The sequence below is a fragment of the Thermobia domestica genome, chromosome 4 (assembly GCF_964235325.1).
Source record: "Thermobia domestica chromosome 4, izTheDome1.hap1.1, whole genome shotgun sequence".
Taxonomy (NCBI): Eukaryota; Metazoa; Arthropoda; class Insecta; order Zygentoma; family Lepismatidae; genus Thermobia; species Thermobia domestica.
In genome coordinates this window covers 303,293,121-303,312,680 of record NC_137457.1, presented here as the reverse complement: position 1 = coordinate 303,312,680, position 19,560 = coordinate 303,293,121, and the positions used below count along the sequence as shown (strand labels likewise).

At 34.4% G+C, this 19,560-nt stretch overlaps 1 protein-coding gene across 4 annotated transcripts in view; it reads right to left on the bottom strand.

The window, feature by feature from the left end:
* Positions 1-19,560, bottom strand: part of LOC145684268 (serine/threonine-protein kinase RIO3) — a 65,492-nt gene that overhangs the window by 20,681 nt on the left and 25,251 nt on the right. For all 4 annotated transcript variants that reach the window (XM_081756404.1, XM_081756405.1, XM_081756406.1 and 1 more), the window contains exons 8-10: positions 19,235-19,304; positions 14,908-15,053; positions 12,671-12,841 (exon numbers count right to left, since the gene is read on the bottom strand). In XM_081756404.1, the coding sequence (XP_081612530.1) occupies positions 12,671-12,841; positions 14,908-15,053; positions 19,235-19,304 (387 nt within the window). The remainder of the gene's footprint in view (positions 1-12,670; positions 12,842-14,907; positions 15,054-19,234; positions 19,305-19,560) is intronic.

Here is a 19,560-nt window from a genome sequence, read left to right as displayed (position 1 = left end):
TCAAGTTGTTCTTTAGTAAGGTTTTTCTTGATAATGAATAGCCTATGTATCTTTCCTGGATCTTCTGTATATGGCGCTGCAACTGTTTTAAGATAATCAACTTTGCTTTCTAATTCTTGATTGTACAATCGTAATTGCTCCATTTGTTGTTCTATCTCTTCTACTCTTGATTGCAATTCTTCTTGGTTTTCTCTATATTGTCTAAAGTCTTTTGTGTAATAGTCGATAATGATTTGATTGCATTTAAGGTAAAACTCTGGAGATAACCATCGTGATATATCTAGAATCAATTCTTTACAAACATACGTTCCTCTTATTTCATTCCATATTTCTCCTTTGCCGCCTGCTACTTTTTTGATAATTTCTAGACCCGGATTACCGGATTTGGAAATGTATGCTATGAGCTCTTTTGATCCTTTATTTTCTAACCAGTGATCAAACCTTTTTCCACCATCTTGACACAGTTTAGTAGCATTGAAATATCCTGTACTCTTATCTATAATCAACTTGAAGTCACCAAAGACGCCGTACCAATAGTTGTCTTTAATCTGTTCGTAGCAAATATCATTTAGACTAAGTGAACTATCCATAGTACCCATATTTATTATATAGAAAATCTTTATTTTTAACTTCATTTTTGTTACCAGCTAGTTTTATTGTGTAAAATGAGTTTCTGAAGTCCCCAGAACCCCGGGAACTTCGAAGTTTGTTGTAATACTCAATAAGCTCCTTAGAGTGTTTGTTTTCTAACCAATGATCAAACCTCTTACCACCACTCTGACACAGCTTAGTAGCGTTAAAGTATCCTGTACTCTTATCTATAATCAACTTGAAATCACCGAAGATACCATACCAATAATTGTCTTTAATCTGTTCGTAGCAAATATCGTTTAAACTAGAACTATCCATAGTACTCATATTTATTATATAGAAAATGTTGATTTTTAACTTCATTTTCGTTACCAGCTAGCCGGCGCCAGATATCCCGCACCGGCTTTGATTTATGTAAGAGACCCTGGAAATATATGCTATGAGGGTATTCGATACCCTTATTTCGTTCAAACTACCCTTTTATGGCATAATAACCATAAAAGACAAACATTTATATTTACACTACAACATTACTCTTATCTATCCAACTATTATGCGAATCATCAAACCCTAGCCATTTGACATATACTTTGTCACCTTTCTTTCTCAACACCTTTTCTACCAAGTATTCATCTTTATGCCTCGTCTTTAATAGTTCTGGTTCGTAAAATCTACCTTGCACATCCTCTTCTTCTAAATCTTTAATTCTATAGGTAGGCGGATTAGATGGAATAACTTCACTAATAACAAATACTTCTGTTGACCAATTAGGTGTATATCCTTTCTCAAATAACCCTTTCGACTTACTTATACGAACATGATCACCTAACTTGTATTTGGGCTTAACACGTTTATATTCTTTTTGATACACTTTCTCCAATATTGTTCGCTCATTCTTCTTGTTAACTTCTATAGGTTTTAAACCAATTGTTCTATGAATTTGATGATTATACTCTTTAACTAGTGTTGGTAATATCTCTATCCATTTGTAGTTTCCTTGTGTTGTGAACCTTTTCCACATGTTCTGCTTAAGCGTTCTATTGAATCTTTCAACCACAGAAGCTTTCTTACCACTATAGGTTGAGTAGTGATTAATCTTATTTTCCTCCATCAACTTCTTAAACTCTTTATTGTAAAACTCTTTACCTTGATCTGTTTGTAAGTTACTAGGTTTTCTCGTTCTTAATATGGATTCGAATGCTTCTGTAACATTCTTCCCACTCTTATCTTTAACAGGAACAGCAAACGCATATTTCGAGAACACATCTATAATCGTTAGCAAATACTTATAACCTTTATTGATTTTGGAAACGCCTTTTAATACTCCGCTATCCATTTCTACAAGATCAGCCTGCCAAAGATCATCGATACCTTTTATAACTACGCTTAATCTGTCAAAGTTTTTTCTAGATGGTTTGTGAATTTCTTCTACAATGTCTTCTCTAACACCTTTACCTTCTTCTAGTCAATCAGGCTTTTTAACGAATTGGGTTTTAGTAACACCACATACAGAACAAATACCTTTCTTTAGATATCTTCCATTCTTTGTTTGTTCAATTCTAATGGTATCTTTCTTCGTATCTGTCACTTTCTTACACTTAACACAATACATCCTGTTTATTATATAGAAAATCAATAACTATCGCTGCTTAATATTATGCTATCAACATTCTCACCATCATCATCACTATCTTCGTCTTCTCTTTCTACATGCATAAGAAGCAATAGTAGTTTACCATGTTTCAGGCCAGAATCTTTAGAAGGTCTAATTGCCAAATTATCATTTGTATTAAAGTGCAATGGAAAAGTTTCAACTAGAGAATCATTTAAATATAGATCTATGTAATACGTATTGTAAGATGACTCTATATGCATTAACCTACCTTTATAAAGAAATTTGTATGTGATAGAGAGATTATGTATTAAAAAGAACGGAGTTTCAACATTTTCCGATATCAATCGACTATGAAGCTCTATAACATAACCCCGTTTGATGAAGTTAAGCTCTTCTTTCAACATAGCAATATCTTTTCTCACAACTGCATTATCTAACTCTGGTGTCATTTTAACATTTCCAAAGATATCCATATTTATTATATAGCAAACGTCTTTAGGAAAGCTCTCTCTCTATGTACATTACAACAAACAATAATTGTCCTTCTTCCATAGCAGAATTTTTATTTGGTTTAATCGTAATTATATCGTTCTTCTTAAAGTCAAAAGGTATCTCTTTAATCAAAGTATCACCCAAATATATATCTAGAAAGTATTTATCCAAACTTAAGTCCATGTGCATTATTTTTCCATTATAGAGAAATTTGTAACCATTAGAGAGATTAAATATTCTAAAGATTGGCTCCTTAACGTTTTTAGCTCTTAATCGGTATAGTAGAGGCATGGTTTCTTTCTGCATAACCAATCTAGTAGTATCCATCCTAATCTTTTGAAAATCTTCTTTCTTGATGTATGTGTCTTGTAACGTTTCTAATGCATCTTCAAATCGTTTTCTATTGTTCTCTAATTGGGCTTCTATTGACCTAAGTTGACTTACGCTAACAACATCATTTAAATTCTCCAACAATTTTAATTTTTCCTCACTAATATCAACATCACCTTTTCTATCTTTAACATTGCCAAATATATCTATACTCATTTATTATACAGAAAATGCCCATCCTAGTTTTTCAAAACATTTCTTTAACATCTCTATTTGTCTAGGCGATCGTTTAAAATCAATATCAACATGAACATCGTGCTTTCTCAACAGATAGTGCAATACACATTTCAAGTTAATAAACAATGCTCTTTCCGGATACAGTTCCCTAAAGGCCTCGTGTAAGTTTTCAAAGTCGTTTATAAGTGTTTCCTCTATATGTTGTAATTTTAATGGTTTTTGATCGGTAAGGTGATAGTGTATTAAATAGACATCATCATAATATTTTGTGTATTTGTTTTTCTTTAGTACTTCTAAAACATGTTTTGTTGATATTAAATGTCTTGGTATATCTCTAAGTTCATCATTTAACACCTTGAGCACCTCTTCGGGAATAATTCTATCCTGTAAAGCTTGCAAACGAGATAACTGTAACTTAAATCTTTTTATAGTATCATACCATGGTTTTCGTACGCAAGCAGCTTTCGTTTCTTCACAAGTACTGTAAACCCAGCCATTTTCTACAGAGCAATCGTTACAAATGTAACTACTCATACCTTTTGTTAATGACTTACTACCACAATAACTGCATTGTAATGACTTACTACCACAATAACTGCATTGTAATGGTCTAGAGCTATAATTTGACAACAAGTCCTTTAAGGTAATTATTGGACGTAACTTTTCCAACTCTTCTTCCGTGTACAAAAATTTTGGTATTAGCATTTTCCATAGATGAATAACATTATATACGTTGTTTTTATCTTTTAAGTCTATCTCACTAACTTGCTCAAAATACTGATAAAAATTATATCTATCTAGCACATCTAGTTCATCCTCATGCTTCTCAAAATAATCTAAAAGTCTATTATGTATAGCTTCCATATTTATCTTAAAGCAAAACTTTTATGGATACAAAACCATAAAAGCGTTTAATCATTTTTAATCATATACATAACGTCGCTAAAAGAATACCCTTGATTTAGAAGATTTAAAACCTTAACACAAAGATGACCACATATAACTGAGTTAAAGTCTTGTATTCGTTCGTCATTGTAAAGCAAGTTTTCGGTACCAAGATATTGTGCCAGTTGTTTAGGAGGAACACCACCATAAGAATCGAACACGTACTTTATGTTGTTATCTTTCCAATAGCATATCCAATGAGTACCAATGTTTTCTGATTTATCAAGGTTAACTACACCGCACTCATTTACATAAGGTTTTTGTGGAAGTTCATCACTCATAAATACACCTCTAAATCGTTTTATCTTTAATTCTTTAGCCAACCTCTCTATATCGAAGTTGGTCAATGGTTTTAGTTTTTTGACTTCTTTGGTTTACCCGCCCCTTGCTTTTCTTCCATAGCCATATTGTGCCTTTTTTGTTCTTCAAGTTCTTGTTTATTCTTCTTAGCATCCAGTACAGTTTTAGTAATCGCTGCTGCGCCACCTGCTAATGAACCAACTGCTCCTAAAGCTGCTAAAATGGCTGGAATTGTAAAGATAAAACCGCCAATATGCTCTTTCTTAATCTTTTTCATTTGTGCAGTAGTTAAAGTTAAATCCATTCCTTTACCTTCTTTAATTTTCTTGGCTTTATCGTTAAGTTGTTTCTTTGTTAATACATGATCAATATTTAAATCCTTTAGCTCGTTATAAGGAACACTAAACATACAACCTTTGATAGAACACATCTTCCTATTTATCTAAGAGAAAATCTTAGTTTGTAAAAGTACAGTTGTTGTTGCTCCACCAAAATCAATTAAGGAATCATTCTCATCTGTTATCCTTATCTCAAAATTATCAACCTTATCTTTGGATATAGGGAAAAATAATGGATAAGTAGGCTCGTAAATAATACTATGTTTGAACTCAGCATCTGTTTTGAATGATGCTATGATCCCCGTTTCTCTATGCGTGTATTCTGTATCTTTAACAAACATGCCATCTGCTATATTACAGTGAACATTTATAGTATCAAACGGATGAAACTTTGGCAACTTACTTCCAATATGTGTTTTGTTCTTTTCTAAAACTTCAAAAACATTAAACCCGAGGACAGTGCCTATACTCCCAATTGTAACATCATTACTATCAGTTTCAATTTTAACTCTATTTCTTAAATGGTCTTCTGATAATGTTATGTTGATGGATTGAGATTTTAAATATTCATTAAGACTGTTTAAGCTGTATTGTCCTTCTGGTATAAAAACTTGTCTATCACCATATGAGAAACTGTTTTTTTGTGTTGTTATGTTTGGTGTCAGATATGTACTGTAAAACCCAACTAATCCTATACTTAAATAGTTGCTCTTGTTGTCTAATTCGTAATGGAGTTTCTTCTTTAAAACAGAAGTATCGCTCGTTAGCTTAAATACCTTAGCCATTTATTATATAATAAATGAATGAGTTTGATTTACCTAGAGATATTCCAAGAGAGAAAGTAATCAAGTTAATAGAAGATGTCATTCGAAAGTTAGAATGCAGTTTAAAGAAGAAAAAGAGAAAACTACGAATTGTTAAGTATGCATACTACACTTTGATCACGTTATCAGTTATTCTTTCTGCAACAACTGGGTTTATTAATATTTTTATACCTGTAACAATTTACTCGATATTAACAACGTCTCTTGCAACTGGAAGTGCTATAATAACAGGTTTGTCTTCGAAGTTAAACATAAGCAAAAGAAAAGACGAATATAAAACCATTGTCACTTGTATTAACTCATTTAAAGAACAGTTAGAGATGATAATAACATTGAATGGTGAAATGGATAGCGAATATATAAAAGATACGTTGCTTAAGATCAGAGAACAACTTAAAGATATAAGATAGGCTATGTAAATACAAGTCAAGTCTCTAATCCTTGGCCCTTCACATGTGAAGGACCTGAAAGTCTTGTAAACGTACAAGCACTGACTAAACACATAGACGAAGATGAAGAAGACAAAGTTACATACAAACAAATCAAGGTCCCGTTTCGGGGACCTTGTCAAGTGTACATCCTCATACAACCTTCATCAACGAACCGGGTCTGTACTCTCTAATCATAAAAGGTGACGATTTTCTCTATAATAAATGAGTAAGAAAACTATTAATTGGGATGTAAAAGAGATGATAAAAGAAACAACATCTAAGAAAAGAAATGGAGAACTTATACCTGATGATGTTCGTTGTCTTATCGTGGGTCCGTCGGCGTGTGGTAAAACTTTTTTGTTATTTAACTTCTTATTACAGCCAGGTTGGTTAAACAATAATTACTTCTACATATATTCTAAAAGCATGAATCAGCCAAAGTATGAGCAGTTAAAAGATCGATTTGAGAAAGCAGAACTAAAGTTTAAGAAGCAAATAGCAACGTTCTTAAGCGGTAATGATTCTATTGTACCTATTGATGAATGTGAAAAATACTCTGTTGTTGTGTTTGACGATTACATTTTGGAGAATCAAGATACTGTTAGAAATTACTTTACAAGAGGTAGGCATAGACATTTAGACTGTTTCTATCTTGCACAAACATATTCAAAAGTACCTAAACAGCTTATAAGAGATAACGTCAACTTCCTATGCATATTCAGACAAGATGATACTAATCTTAAACATGTGTATAATGAGTTTGTTGGGGGAGATATGTCTTATGATAAATTTAAAGAGATATGTTCAAAATGTTGGCAAGAAGATTATGGTTTCATAGTAATTGATATGACAAGGAAGGTAAACAATGGTAAGTATAGGAACAAGATAAAACACTTCTTAAACGTTTGATGTTTATTGACGTTTTACGTTTTAACGTTTGACGTTCTTTGACGTTTATTGACGTTTATTGACGTTCTTTGACGTTCATTGACGTTTGTTCGTTTGCTATACAATAAATGGATGAGAAAGAAATTGATAAGAATATTAAGCTGAAGGAGTTCTTGATAAAGGGCTTCAAATCTTGGAAGAAAGAAAGAGCAGGTATATACGATAAATTTAAGACACAAGAACAGCCTGTAATTGATGCTATTCAAAACTTGGGAAGTGAGATCAAAGAAGTAGCAGAACAAAATAAAAATCTAATAACTGAACTTGTTCCAGTTGTACATAAGACGGCTTCAATAGATCCTAGTCTACTAGAAACACCTAAAAAGATACCTTATGATAGTTCTCCAAGCAGTAGTGATACACCTATAACGGGAGAAATAAAACAAATGAGAAAACAAATTAAAGACAAAGTGGAAGGAGTAGAACCTTTAACAACAGCACAGTCATTTGGTAAGATTGCAACGAAATATTATAGTAAAAGAAATGATACTGTGTTTGGAATAAGAGCTGCAGAAGAAGATGGAAAAATAATAAACAAGATAGGAAATTTGGAAGTTAAAGTGAATGGTGATGATTTGATAATTAATGGTAAAACTTATAAAGGAACAGAAGGTCTATGGGAATTGTTAACGATGAATACTAATAAAACCATTGAAGATTATGATGATGATGATTTTGAACAGTACAAGGAAATAATTATAGAATCAGATGCTGCCTTCCAAAAATATAATCGAGATAAAAAGGTAGCATCTAGTAGAGGTTCAAAGTACATTAATATTATCAAGCCTATTTGGGATAATTATATTAAACCAACTTTACCCCCAACTCCTAAAAAGAACACGACGCCTAAAAGGAGTGGTGAAGGAATTAAACAATATACAGAGATACCTAAAGAATATGTATGGATGGATGATGTGAGAAAGTTAATTGATCGGTTAATAGTTATAGATGGAGAAGAAAGGGCTGGAAATCATAACTTTTACAATGAGAAAGTAGGTATAGTGAGTATGATTAATAATAAGCTTTCACAGTTTATTCCTAATGATCCAAAAGGTATAGGTTATTTGATTAAGATCTTAAATACATTACCGCCACGATTCTGGAATGATGAGAAGCTTAGAAAAGGACTAATGAATAAGATCTTAAACATGAAGGGGATACCAGAGTTACATATACCTGGCTTCAGATTTTGTGGGCCTTTTACGAAGCTTCAAGAAAGGTTAGAAAGAGGTGATGGAGGTATTAACCCATTAGATGAGGCCTGTAAAGAACACGATATATACTACAGAGACAATAAAGATACAGAGTCGAGACATATTGCAGATAAGGAACTGGAAACTAAAGCATGGAAAAGAGCATTTAGTAGTGATGCGCCAATTGGTGAACGATTAGCTGCTTTTGGGGTTGGTACTGCTATGAATGCTAAGGTTAAGTTGGGATGGGGGTTGTAAGTTTCAGAAAATTTTTCCTCGGTCGACTTTACGACAATGCTAATATTTATATAGCTTGATGGTGTTTACCATAAAGCGCTGTTTCAAGATTTTCTTTATAATAAATGGATATTGAGAGTTATGAGTTACAGAGTTTTAAAGCTAACACAAGAACATTTAATAATTTGAATGAAGCTAACAAAGATATTGAGTTCGATTTCAACGTGGGGGATGGTTTTATACACCCACACAAAGCAGATTGTCATATGACTTTTGAAGTTGTTGGTGCATCAGCTGGAGGAACATTTGGTGCAAACGATACTATAAAACTTGTAGATAACTTCTTCCCATTCTTCTTTTCTCAAATTGAGGTTAGAAAGCATGGAGTTGTTATAGATAAAATCGAGCTACCTGGAATTACATCTACAGCTGTCGGAACATTAAAGATTTCCAAGCCAGAAGTTGAATATTTAAAACAAGCAGGATTTGAAACAGATGATAAACTTGGTCTAAGAAAGAACTTTAGTGTTTTGTATCCATTGAGATTAATTCCAGGCTTCTTAAGTGATTATAAAGAGGTTATGTGGAAAGGCGGATTGAGAATAACATTTACAAAAGCTAACAACAATAACGATGTCTTGTACAAATGGACTGGATCGGGAGCAGCTCCTCACGATGGAAAAATAACAATAAAAAGTATGGAGATAAGAATGCCTATTGTTGAATATGAGTCTAATTACGAAAACAAGTTAAAATTGAATATTCTTAAAGAACCCAAAATCATGTTTTCATTCCATACTTATCAATGTGTTCAGAAGACTGTTGTAGGTTCTTTCTTGGAGTTTGATGTTACTACTCAATTTAATTCTAGACAATTTGATATGCCTGATTTCGTAGTTGTAATGTTCCAAACTGATAGAAGTGGCAAACAAACAGCAGATGCAAGTAAGTTTGATCATTGTAAGGTGAAGAATATCTATCTTAAGAATGGAAGGAATGAGGTATTTCCAAAAGAATCAAGAAACTTAGATATTGCTAACAAGGATTACTTTAAGATGTACGAAGATTATACTGCATTTAAGAGAATAACATGTGGCAACACTGAAATGTACTATGACCCTAAAGAGTTTATAGACAACAGACCAATGTATGTGATTAATTGTAGTAAGAGGAAGAATGTATCAGTAAATGAAAGAACAAACATTAAGATTGTTGTAGACTTTGCTGAAGTTGTGGCTGCTAATACTATTTGTTATGCGATTTTAATTGGGCGAAAGAACTTTACATATGATCCTAAGAATGAGAAAGTAGTAGAAGAGTTTTAGTTAGTTAGCAAAATATCAACGGGCATAAGGGTATCGAAAAGATACCCTCAAACTGTTTTCATTAACGATTGTTTTATGGAAGTTTTTCCATCAAACGAAATTGACGAAAATGATTAAATATTTTTTATTTTCTATATAATAAATACGATGGCGAGTCACATTGAACTTTTAAACAAGCTTGGAAGTCTTGAGCAAAAACAAGTTATTGGATTAAGAGAATTAGAATTAAATACAGAATATAAGATTGTGAAAATAGAAAAGATTAAAACTAAGTTTGGGAAGAGCATTTTAGTTGAATGTGAAGAGTTTAAGATATTTCTTCCACCTAGATTTACAAAACACTTAACAGATAAAATGATTGATGAGATCGTTAAAGATGGAATAAAAATCAAATACACTGGTCTAAAAGAAAACTATCCAACTGTTGAGTTCTGTATGTAAATCCAAAAATGAATGAAAATGAACAAAAATATGTTGTCAGAACCAAAAAATGGAGTGTTTAGAAATGGATCCTCAAAAAAAGTTCATTCTTACTAATAACTTTAATGTAATTGTGAAAAATGTGCAAACCGAAGTTCAAGTGGTTTTTGACATTAACGGCTGTCTATTCAGTTTGAATTACGATCAGTGGACAGAGTTTAAGAAGTCATTGTTTCCTATTGAGAACGAGGTTAACAGAAGATTCCATTATCAATATCCGAACTTGTAATTTTAAGTATGTTCTAAGTGTTTTATGGTAATAAAGCCATAAAACTGAGATCTTTGGATATATACAATGCGTAAGAAGAAGCAGTACTTTTGAATGTCATTCGAGTTTTAAAGATACATGTATAAATAAGAGATTTATTTGAGTTTTTTGTAATTATATCCTTAGAGTTATGCAACCTACAACACATTCAAAAAATTTCAATTTATTTCTCTATTGATTGACGTTTGAATTTTGAAAATCGGTTAATATTTGACAATGTTACAGCCAATTCAAAATTTCGGGAATTTTTTACGGGTTTATTTTTGAGTTTTCGGGAAAATGTTATTCTTTAAAAAAGTCTTAGAATTTTATGTAGATTATGCTAGTATTTTTTATTTTTCAAATTTATGAATTTTATTTTTTGCAGTGTTGCAAACTTAGGACCAAATTTGTTACTAGACTTAGTGATTTTTTAATTTTATAGGTTGGCAACACTTATGGGTCAGCCAAACACTAATTGCCAAAAATTAAATATCAACCCTCTATCTCTTATAGGAACCAAGATATCCACAATTTTCTTATTTTTCGTTTTAAATTTGCCGGGCAGGCGAACATATTCAAGCAGTTACTCGCCTACTCAATAGATGGCGTTACATATCAGTTAGTTTATCACTTTGCTAATAGATGGCGTTACTTGTAGAAGTATTTGTTCATATATAAGGACCAATTTTCTCTCCTATATACAGCGTTAACCCGTAGCTCAGTTGGTTAGCGCGCAGTTCCATAAAGCTTGTGGTTCGTAAACTGATAACGTAGGTTCGAATCCTCGCCATGGAATTGCAAATTTATATCTACGGCCGGGGTATAAATTTGTAATTTCTCAAGGAACTGTAAAGTGAACTGAGCTATACGGCTGTCTTTCATCACAGATGGCTACAGTGTCCTCACCTCTGACTCATGTGTGGGATAAGGCTGGGCGTCTCTGTTACTTGGGACAGCAAAAAGGGAAGGGGAAGGAAGGGGAACCTGGCGCCAGGGATGGGACGGGATGGATGCAATAAGATTGTGAGCTGTGTGGGTGAATGTTGTGACTCGTATTCAGATAGGTAGCTATACTGAGGCTGGGTGGAAAGCCACAAGTTCACTTACAGACCTCAAAGGAAGGAAGGAAAGAAAGAAGAAAGGTACATAGAAATTGAACAAAAAATCCTAGGATCTATCTGGGGGGAAAACAACAACAACAACATCAGCGCTGACCTCTCGGATGGATCCTAGGATTTCTGCGACGGCAGTTTTGCTGAAATAAACTCGGATTTTTTTAAACATATTTCTTATGATCTCGTGTTGTGGTGTTCTAATGTTAGTACTGGAATCGTTCAAAATGAATCAGTGACAGATCACCTGTTCCGAAGCTGTATGTATTCCTTCTCATCGAGTTTTAAAGCTAATTATTAACGGATTTTCATGATTCAAGTGTCAAATGAAAGCTTATAAACTGGAGATTAAGATGCAATAAATATATTTTGTGTAGGATTCCATTGTAAGTTTTTATGATTTCAAATGTCATAAAAGCATATTCAATCTCACTTGGGGGTATCCTTCTGTGTTAAAGTTCAATGGTCAGTGGCGGCTTCATAATTTTTGGGGCAGTTAGGGGGCTTTATGCTATCCTTCTGTGTTAAAGTACAATGGTCAGTGGTGGCTTCATAGTTTTTGTTAGTTAGGGGGTGGGGGGAAAAGTGCGCTCGTAGTTAGGTCAACATGCTACTTTTATAGATGTAGTTGTTCAAATTATATGCCAGAAGCCTAGCCCCTCTATAAAAATTGTTGCGTGAGTACCTTAGGATTCCGAAACATGGATTTTTGGATAGAGCACATATTAGTTCCTAACTGAAGTCTTGACCCGACTTCGGTAGGTCCCACAGTTTTAGAGCTGTGGACCTTTAAATTTCATTTTTCCATGTTTTCGGCAGCCTATAATTCCGAAAGGAAGCATTTGCGCACCCAGGTTGGTCTGTACTTTTCATCTTATCTTGGTGTCAGGAATTACCTCCCAAACGTTGTCGGTGTTGTTTTGAAACACCCTATATATATATATATATATATATATATAGAGAGAGAGAGAGAGAGAGAGAGGAAGAAAGACAGAAAGAGATTTAATTTGGCCTTCACTTACGTTTGATATGTTGGTACAGTCTCTGTAGAAAAACTCTAAAGCGTTCGGGTGTGTAGGTTCCACTGACTGGCTGACATCAATGAACCAGCATTTCTTGTCATGCCAGAGGATATTGTACTCGGACAAATCTGCGTGGACCAAGCGAGCTTCATGATATAACTTCTTCATGCACTGGAAAAGAAACAGAAAACAGTTTTAATACAATGTGTGCACTTAAATAATATTTCCAGACAGCTCCAATACACTGTAAGTACTTAAATGAATTTTTCGAACGTCTAAAATTTTCGTTCATTTACTTGGTAGTGCCTTCCGAAGTGAAAAAGTTACGAAGGAAAATGTAAATATCGAATTTTGCCGTATTCAATGCCAGAGAGAAGTCGCTGGGCGCGAGGTCGGGACTGTACGATGGATGAATGAGGTTCTTCCAACGGACGATGGCAAGCTAGTTTTGGGTTATCCCCACGCAGTGTGGTCTCGCATTGTCGTCCAAAAGAGAACGCTAGATGTCAGAAGGCCAGGCCGCTTGCTGCGAATAGCATACTTCAGTTTTGTCAATGTCTTACAATAAGCTGGGCATTGATTGTTTCAACTTCGCGTGTACTTGAAGGTGCATAATGGGCCGCTAATACGAAATTTCTGTCAGCACTGTGAGAGCGCCATCTGCAGGATCTTGGTCGTACATCACAAAATAACGTATGAATGTCTCTCGTATTACACCAATGTCTTGTTTGCTGCATTGCTTTATTATTTCTCAGTACAAAAATGAGGGAAAACTTATTTTTAACTCTCCTGAGGACAAAGATATTTGCCTTCAGTTTTGTACCCGATTTCAAGAGGTATATTTTCTTTTCTTTATTTACACATATTTCTGAGTATTACCGGCTTTCATGATCTTAAGTCCATCATGTATTGAGGAAAGACATCCCTTGACGAGCACACTATCTGAGAAAGGAAGTGGACTGGGACCTATATGTTAGGTACCATCCCGGCATATGCCAGGTGTAAATAAGGAAAACCCCGGAGAAACTTCACTATGGATAGCTGGCCTGAAAAAGCTTCCGAATGCTTCCTTTTCGACCGAATGTCCCATTCTGGTACAGCTCGCACGGACGCGTTAGTGACTACGCTACACGGGCAAAGATTTTAAGAGCTTCTTGAAGAGTATGATGATATTTATGATAAACTTGTGCTCAGTGATGATGCTACTTTTGCCTTAATGACATAGTGAACAGACACAATGTGCATATCTGGAATACCTAATACGTACATCAATGGTTTCGTTGAGCATATTTGTGACTTTCTGAAACTCCATACTTTTTGTGAGAACTCAAAATTTAATTTGCGTTCAGCGAGCAAACCATTAACAGGTTAAGTGCCGCGTAAGACCACGTTGGTCTCACGTAAAACATTTCCTTACGACCACGTGGTGCCAGGTTGGTCTCACACAACTTCTTGTTAGCTTATGACGTGTGGTGACTCACTGATTTTACTCTTTATATTAAAACCTATTGCAGTGAATTGTAATCGTTCTGGTAGTACAAGACACAGCCTTGGCCTGTGAAATTGTGAGTCCAACGTGGTCCCACATGCCTGTAGCCACAGTGGCAAAAGTAGATCGTGCTTTTCACATTACCCAAAGGTTTAATGTATTATTCAATTCACTCAAAACTGAGGCGAGACAACAATCACGTAAAGTAGAAGTACAACAAACCGTGCAGAAGTTGCCGCTATACTAAACTCGTTACTAACGTATGCGTTCGCATTTTAACGGGGAAATCCGGACAGAATTGGCTAAAATTTTCGTGGTGACATGTTAGTCTAACGTTGCCACTAAACCTATTCTGGGCGTCAGTCTGTCTGGGGTCGCGTGAGATTAACGTATCATCACAAAAGCATCAATAGTACATAGTACCGATACTACAGAATTATCTAAAATGATTGAATTATTACTTAGAACGGACGGACGGACGGACGCTCGCACACATACACACATACACACACACACACACACACAGACAGACAGACAGACATGAAGAAAATACATTTTGGCGATAGGGGATGTTTTTGTTGCGAAATAGGTGGCACTTAACCTGTTAAGAACATGTGTATCCTGACATGTTAGAAAATTAACTCATGCCATTAATTCATGGATAAAGTATGAACTTATCCATCAATTGGATTTTATTCTGTTTGACACAATCTTAAATGAACGGCAGGAATAAGAGATAAGTACTTACATCGTACACTTGATTGTAGGCTTGAATAGCATCATCTTTCTTAAAAGAAACATCCTTCAGTTTGGGTGCTGGCCTGTGTTCCACTCCAATAAACGACATCACAAGTACATGCTTCTTTAACGTCACTACCTCAGGACACGGAATTCCTAGAACGGAAAAAAATAACACGAAATTTGTTAACTCGAACACAAGGAACCTAAAAACTATCCTAGTTTTCTTCTATTATAATTTTTGATCTACTAATATTAACGCCATATATTGTGATCTTATATTTCATTATATGTTATTATACACTCGTTATTTGCATGAAAAAAACATGTGTATCGAAAATCCAGTAAAACTTCTCAATAACGGACACCGATGGATCATGATTATTATAAACTAGCAGAATACCCGTTCTTCGCACGAGGAGAATACATTTTATTTTGGACAGAAAGAACTTAATTTGAATTTAAACTGCATTGGAAGTGTCACTGTTATCTCAGCGACCCTGAAAACTATAGATTCGGCACTAATATCGGTCATTTTTAGATCATTTTTACGTATCTCCCCCTTTCTCAAGTTTTGGGGCTGAATTTGGATTTCAACGGCATCGGAAGTATCATTATTCATCTCAGCGACCCCGAGAACTATGGATTCGACACTAATGTCGATCATTTTAGATCATTTTTTAAATATCTCCTCTTTCCCCCACCCCTAAGAAGCACCGTCAAAGTAAAATGATAAAAGCCATCCTAGGCCCAAACCTCATCTATGGTGAAAATTTGATCGAGATTTGTCGTGTGGTTCAAGAGTTATTAAATCACAAACGTACTCACTTTCATTTATTTATATTATATATATATATATATATATATATATATATATATATATATATATATATATATAACCTCCCCTTCCTCTACGTTGTACCGTCAAAGTAAAATGATAAAATCCATCTGAGGCCCAAACCTCATCTTGCTGGTAATTTGATCGAGATCGGTTGGATGATTCAAGAAGTACGAGTCGCAAACATAGCCATTTTCATTTATATATTTATAGATAGATAGATGAGAGGTGTCCGTTACAAAGGCAATTTAGAAGACTCGCAGTTCACATAACTGTATGGAGTATACAGTAAATACAGTAAACATAGGCTAATATAAAAATACTGTAACAATATTCGAACTACTGGGAAATCCCTTTCTGTAAAGAAAGAAAAAAAAAAGTATCGCTAGGCGATATGTTCATATGGGCAGGTAGTGGAAAATATCATGGTTGTGTGATAATTTTCTTCTTGTGTAGAAGTCATATTTATATACAAGTCTCTTAATTCGCTTAGTGACTGTATTAAAAGTTAAAAAAATAACCCAATCAGAACATGACTTGATAATAATTATTAAATACTGAGAATGTAAATAGACGTAAAGTAATCTTGGCGGTTTATAATTTCCTTGGGAAAACGTCTGCAATAGTTGTTTACACTGTGATGCTGCGGACACGAGTTTCTAATCGAAACTTGCTTTTAACTGCTGGATCACTTAAAGGAATCCAATTAAATGAAAATTTATTTTCAAACTGTACAAAGTATTTTCTATCCTAAGTTTACATTTTCAGATTAGATTTATTAATCATTCTGTAGACCATATTACATGTACGTTTGTACAGAATGGTATAGAACTCGTCAGTATATAAAATAGATGCAATATTTAGAATAAATACAATATTCTTGTTTTTAACAGCTCGTGAAAACATATATCATTGTTATAACCTGTATAACAATGATATATACAGGGTGTCTGGTAATTCGATGCATTCATTGAAAGGGGATATTCTACAAGTATTTTGGAACATTTTTACCTATATGAACTGGAGGTCGCAAATTAATAGTTTCTGAGTAATTTGCACATGTATGATTTCTTTGAAATTTGTTGGCTAACGACACGTGCACGAGAAAGTTTTGCCCTCACCCACTTCCATATATCGTAGAGCGATGAAAGTTTGCATGTGTTATCCTGCATACCTATGTAGGTCACCTGGTAATGTACAACTCGTATCTCTGCTCTGTTGCTGTGTTATAGGTCCGAACGTGAAGTAAGGTGTAGTGGTTCAAATTCCATTACTGCACCTCAGAAATCAGCTTGGCAACATCGCAGAAGTACTTGCCCCTACGAAATGACTACGTGGTTGGGAAGAAGTGGAATGAAGATAGTGTGCGGTCAAGAGAAAACTAGAACTATGAGTGATTTCGTGCTCAGGATTGCGCATCTGTCTGGCCATCATTCAAGCAATGAACGGGTGCGTTGTTTTCCAGGAGGCAAGACACCTTTTGTCAGCATGCCACGCTCTGGGATTTCATAGAATCCCTCAACGCACGCAGCAGTGAGGCATAGTATATCCTGGTAATTGTGGTCCCTTTGCCTGGAAACCCCATGTTGATTCCAAATAAACGTGATCATCACTTCAGTCACTCAGAGTTGAACACGGACTTCCATTGGTGGTGGTACGTCGGTACGCTGTCATTGGTTTCGATTGCTATTGGTTTAAGTAAGGGAATGACTCAAAGAAGGGTTCGGACATCCAACTCCGGGGTCGCATCAGTCTTTTAGGTGGGTCTAGGATTTGGGAAGGAACTGGCCCTGGTCTTATAGAAGGTAACATCCCGGTCTTCGTCTGATGTGAGTGAAGAAAACTAGGGAAAATCTAGTCAAACAAATTCCTGGCACCAAGATAAGACAAAAAATTTAGATCAACTTGGGTGCAGAAATCCGTCATTTCGGATGTTATGGGCTACCGAAAACATTAAAAGAACTTTAATTGTCCGTAGCTCCAACACTATGGGACCTACGCAGTCGGATCAAAACTTCACTTAGGAACTAATATGTGCGCTATCCAAAAACACATATTTCAGAATACTGTGGTACTCACACAACAATTTTTATGGAGGGAATTTGGCTACGAGCAGATAATTTGAAATACTCACCAACTACTTCTATAAGAATTGTTGCGGAAGTACCGCACGATTCTGAAATATGGATATCTGGATAGGGCACTTACCAGTTCCTAAGTGAAATCTTGACCCGAATACTGTAGACCCCCCAGCATTGGAGTTAGGGACCTTTAAAGTTCATTCTTTCATCTTTTTGGCAGCCTATAACTCCAAAAGGAAGCATCTGTGCACCCAGGTTGGCCTACACTTTTTGTCTTATCTTGATGTGAGAAATCACCTTCCAAACGTTGTCGGTGTTGTTTTCAAACACACATATATATAAAATCACTGGGTAAAATTACAATTAAACAAACATTCAAGCCTAACAGTTAATAACCATTTTGGACCATATTTTATTAACCACACTGTTTACTGTCATGACGCTAGTAACCTCATGAAAAGTTTAATGAGAGAAACTTTAGTATCAATATAATCCTACAAAAATCTGGGATATATTTATCGAGTCAGTAAAGATTTTCAAAATGATCAAACTTTAATTGTGCTGTATTATGCATACGTCAGGTCGAAATTAGAATATTGTAGTAATATATGGAACCCTAATATACAGAAATACTCATTCTTGATTGAGCGTACTCAAAATAAGTTTTTAAGGCTTCTTACCCTTAAGAAAACAAAATTCTATCCAAAATTTGAAAGCTACATTAACCTTGTTGAAAATTTTAATTTTAAAACATTAGAACTCACGAGAAGAAATATTGATTTATTGTTTTTATACAAACTCTTTCATGGCAAAATAGACTGTCCTGATCTTAACGAAAAAATATGTATCCAGGTACCATCCATTAAATTGCGCACTGCTTCGAAAAATACATTTTTTTGTATGACAGCGAAAACAAACGTTTTAAGCAGATCTCCTATATGGAGAGTTAGTGCAACCTACAACAGGTTAGTTAAAGAAAATTTCAACCTGGATGTACTGGCAATGGATGTAAGTAGTTTTAAGAAGTCTATTAACTTTGTAAGACAAATGTAATTATTACCCATAGCTTTATTAACCTATATAATCTGTATAACGATGTACTATGTAACACTGTAATTAGGCCTATGCCTGTTGTGTTATATGTCAATGAATCAAATCAAAATCTTCATAGGTCGTACAGCATCAGGTTTTAGGTTCACAAAATTATTTGTTTTTAAGAAATGTTCTAGAAAGCTAATATGGATTTAGAGTCACTCATATTATTCTGTTGAGCTTAACGAGGTCCATCAAGTGGTATAAGGATATACGGTATCTTTTTTCCGTTAAACGGCAGTAATATCGTAGAATTTGGTGAACTTACAAATATGGACGATTACAAATAAATGTTGCCAAACAATTTAAAATAAAAACACACCTACCCACTTTCTGCATTCTCATTAGATTATGCATTTCTTTTTCCGCCCACAGATGAATGATTTTTCTTGGATTCTGAAATAAAAATATTACGTTGAACGAAAAAGTTGATTTTGCCTTCATTTCCAACTTATTTTACAGACGTTACGAAAAGAAAAATGTACTTTAAAAAAAAGAAAAAAAAAATATTAAACATGAGAGATGTCTTTTGAGATAAAATTATTTTGCCGGTGGAATCTTAATTTTTTTAACTCATTATACATAGTTAGTAGTCAACTGCAGTTGAAAATATTCTTTAACATAAAGAATAGAGAACAGAGAGAGAAAGTTG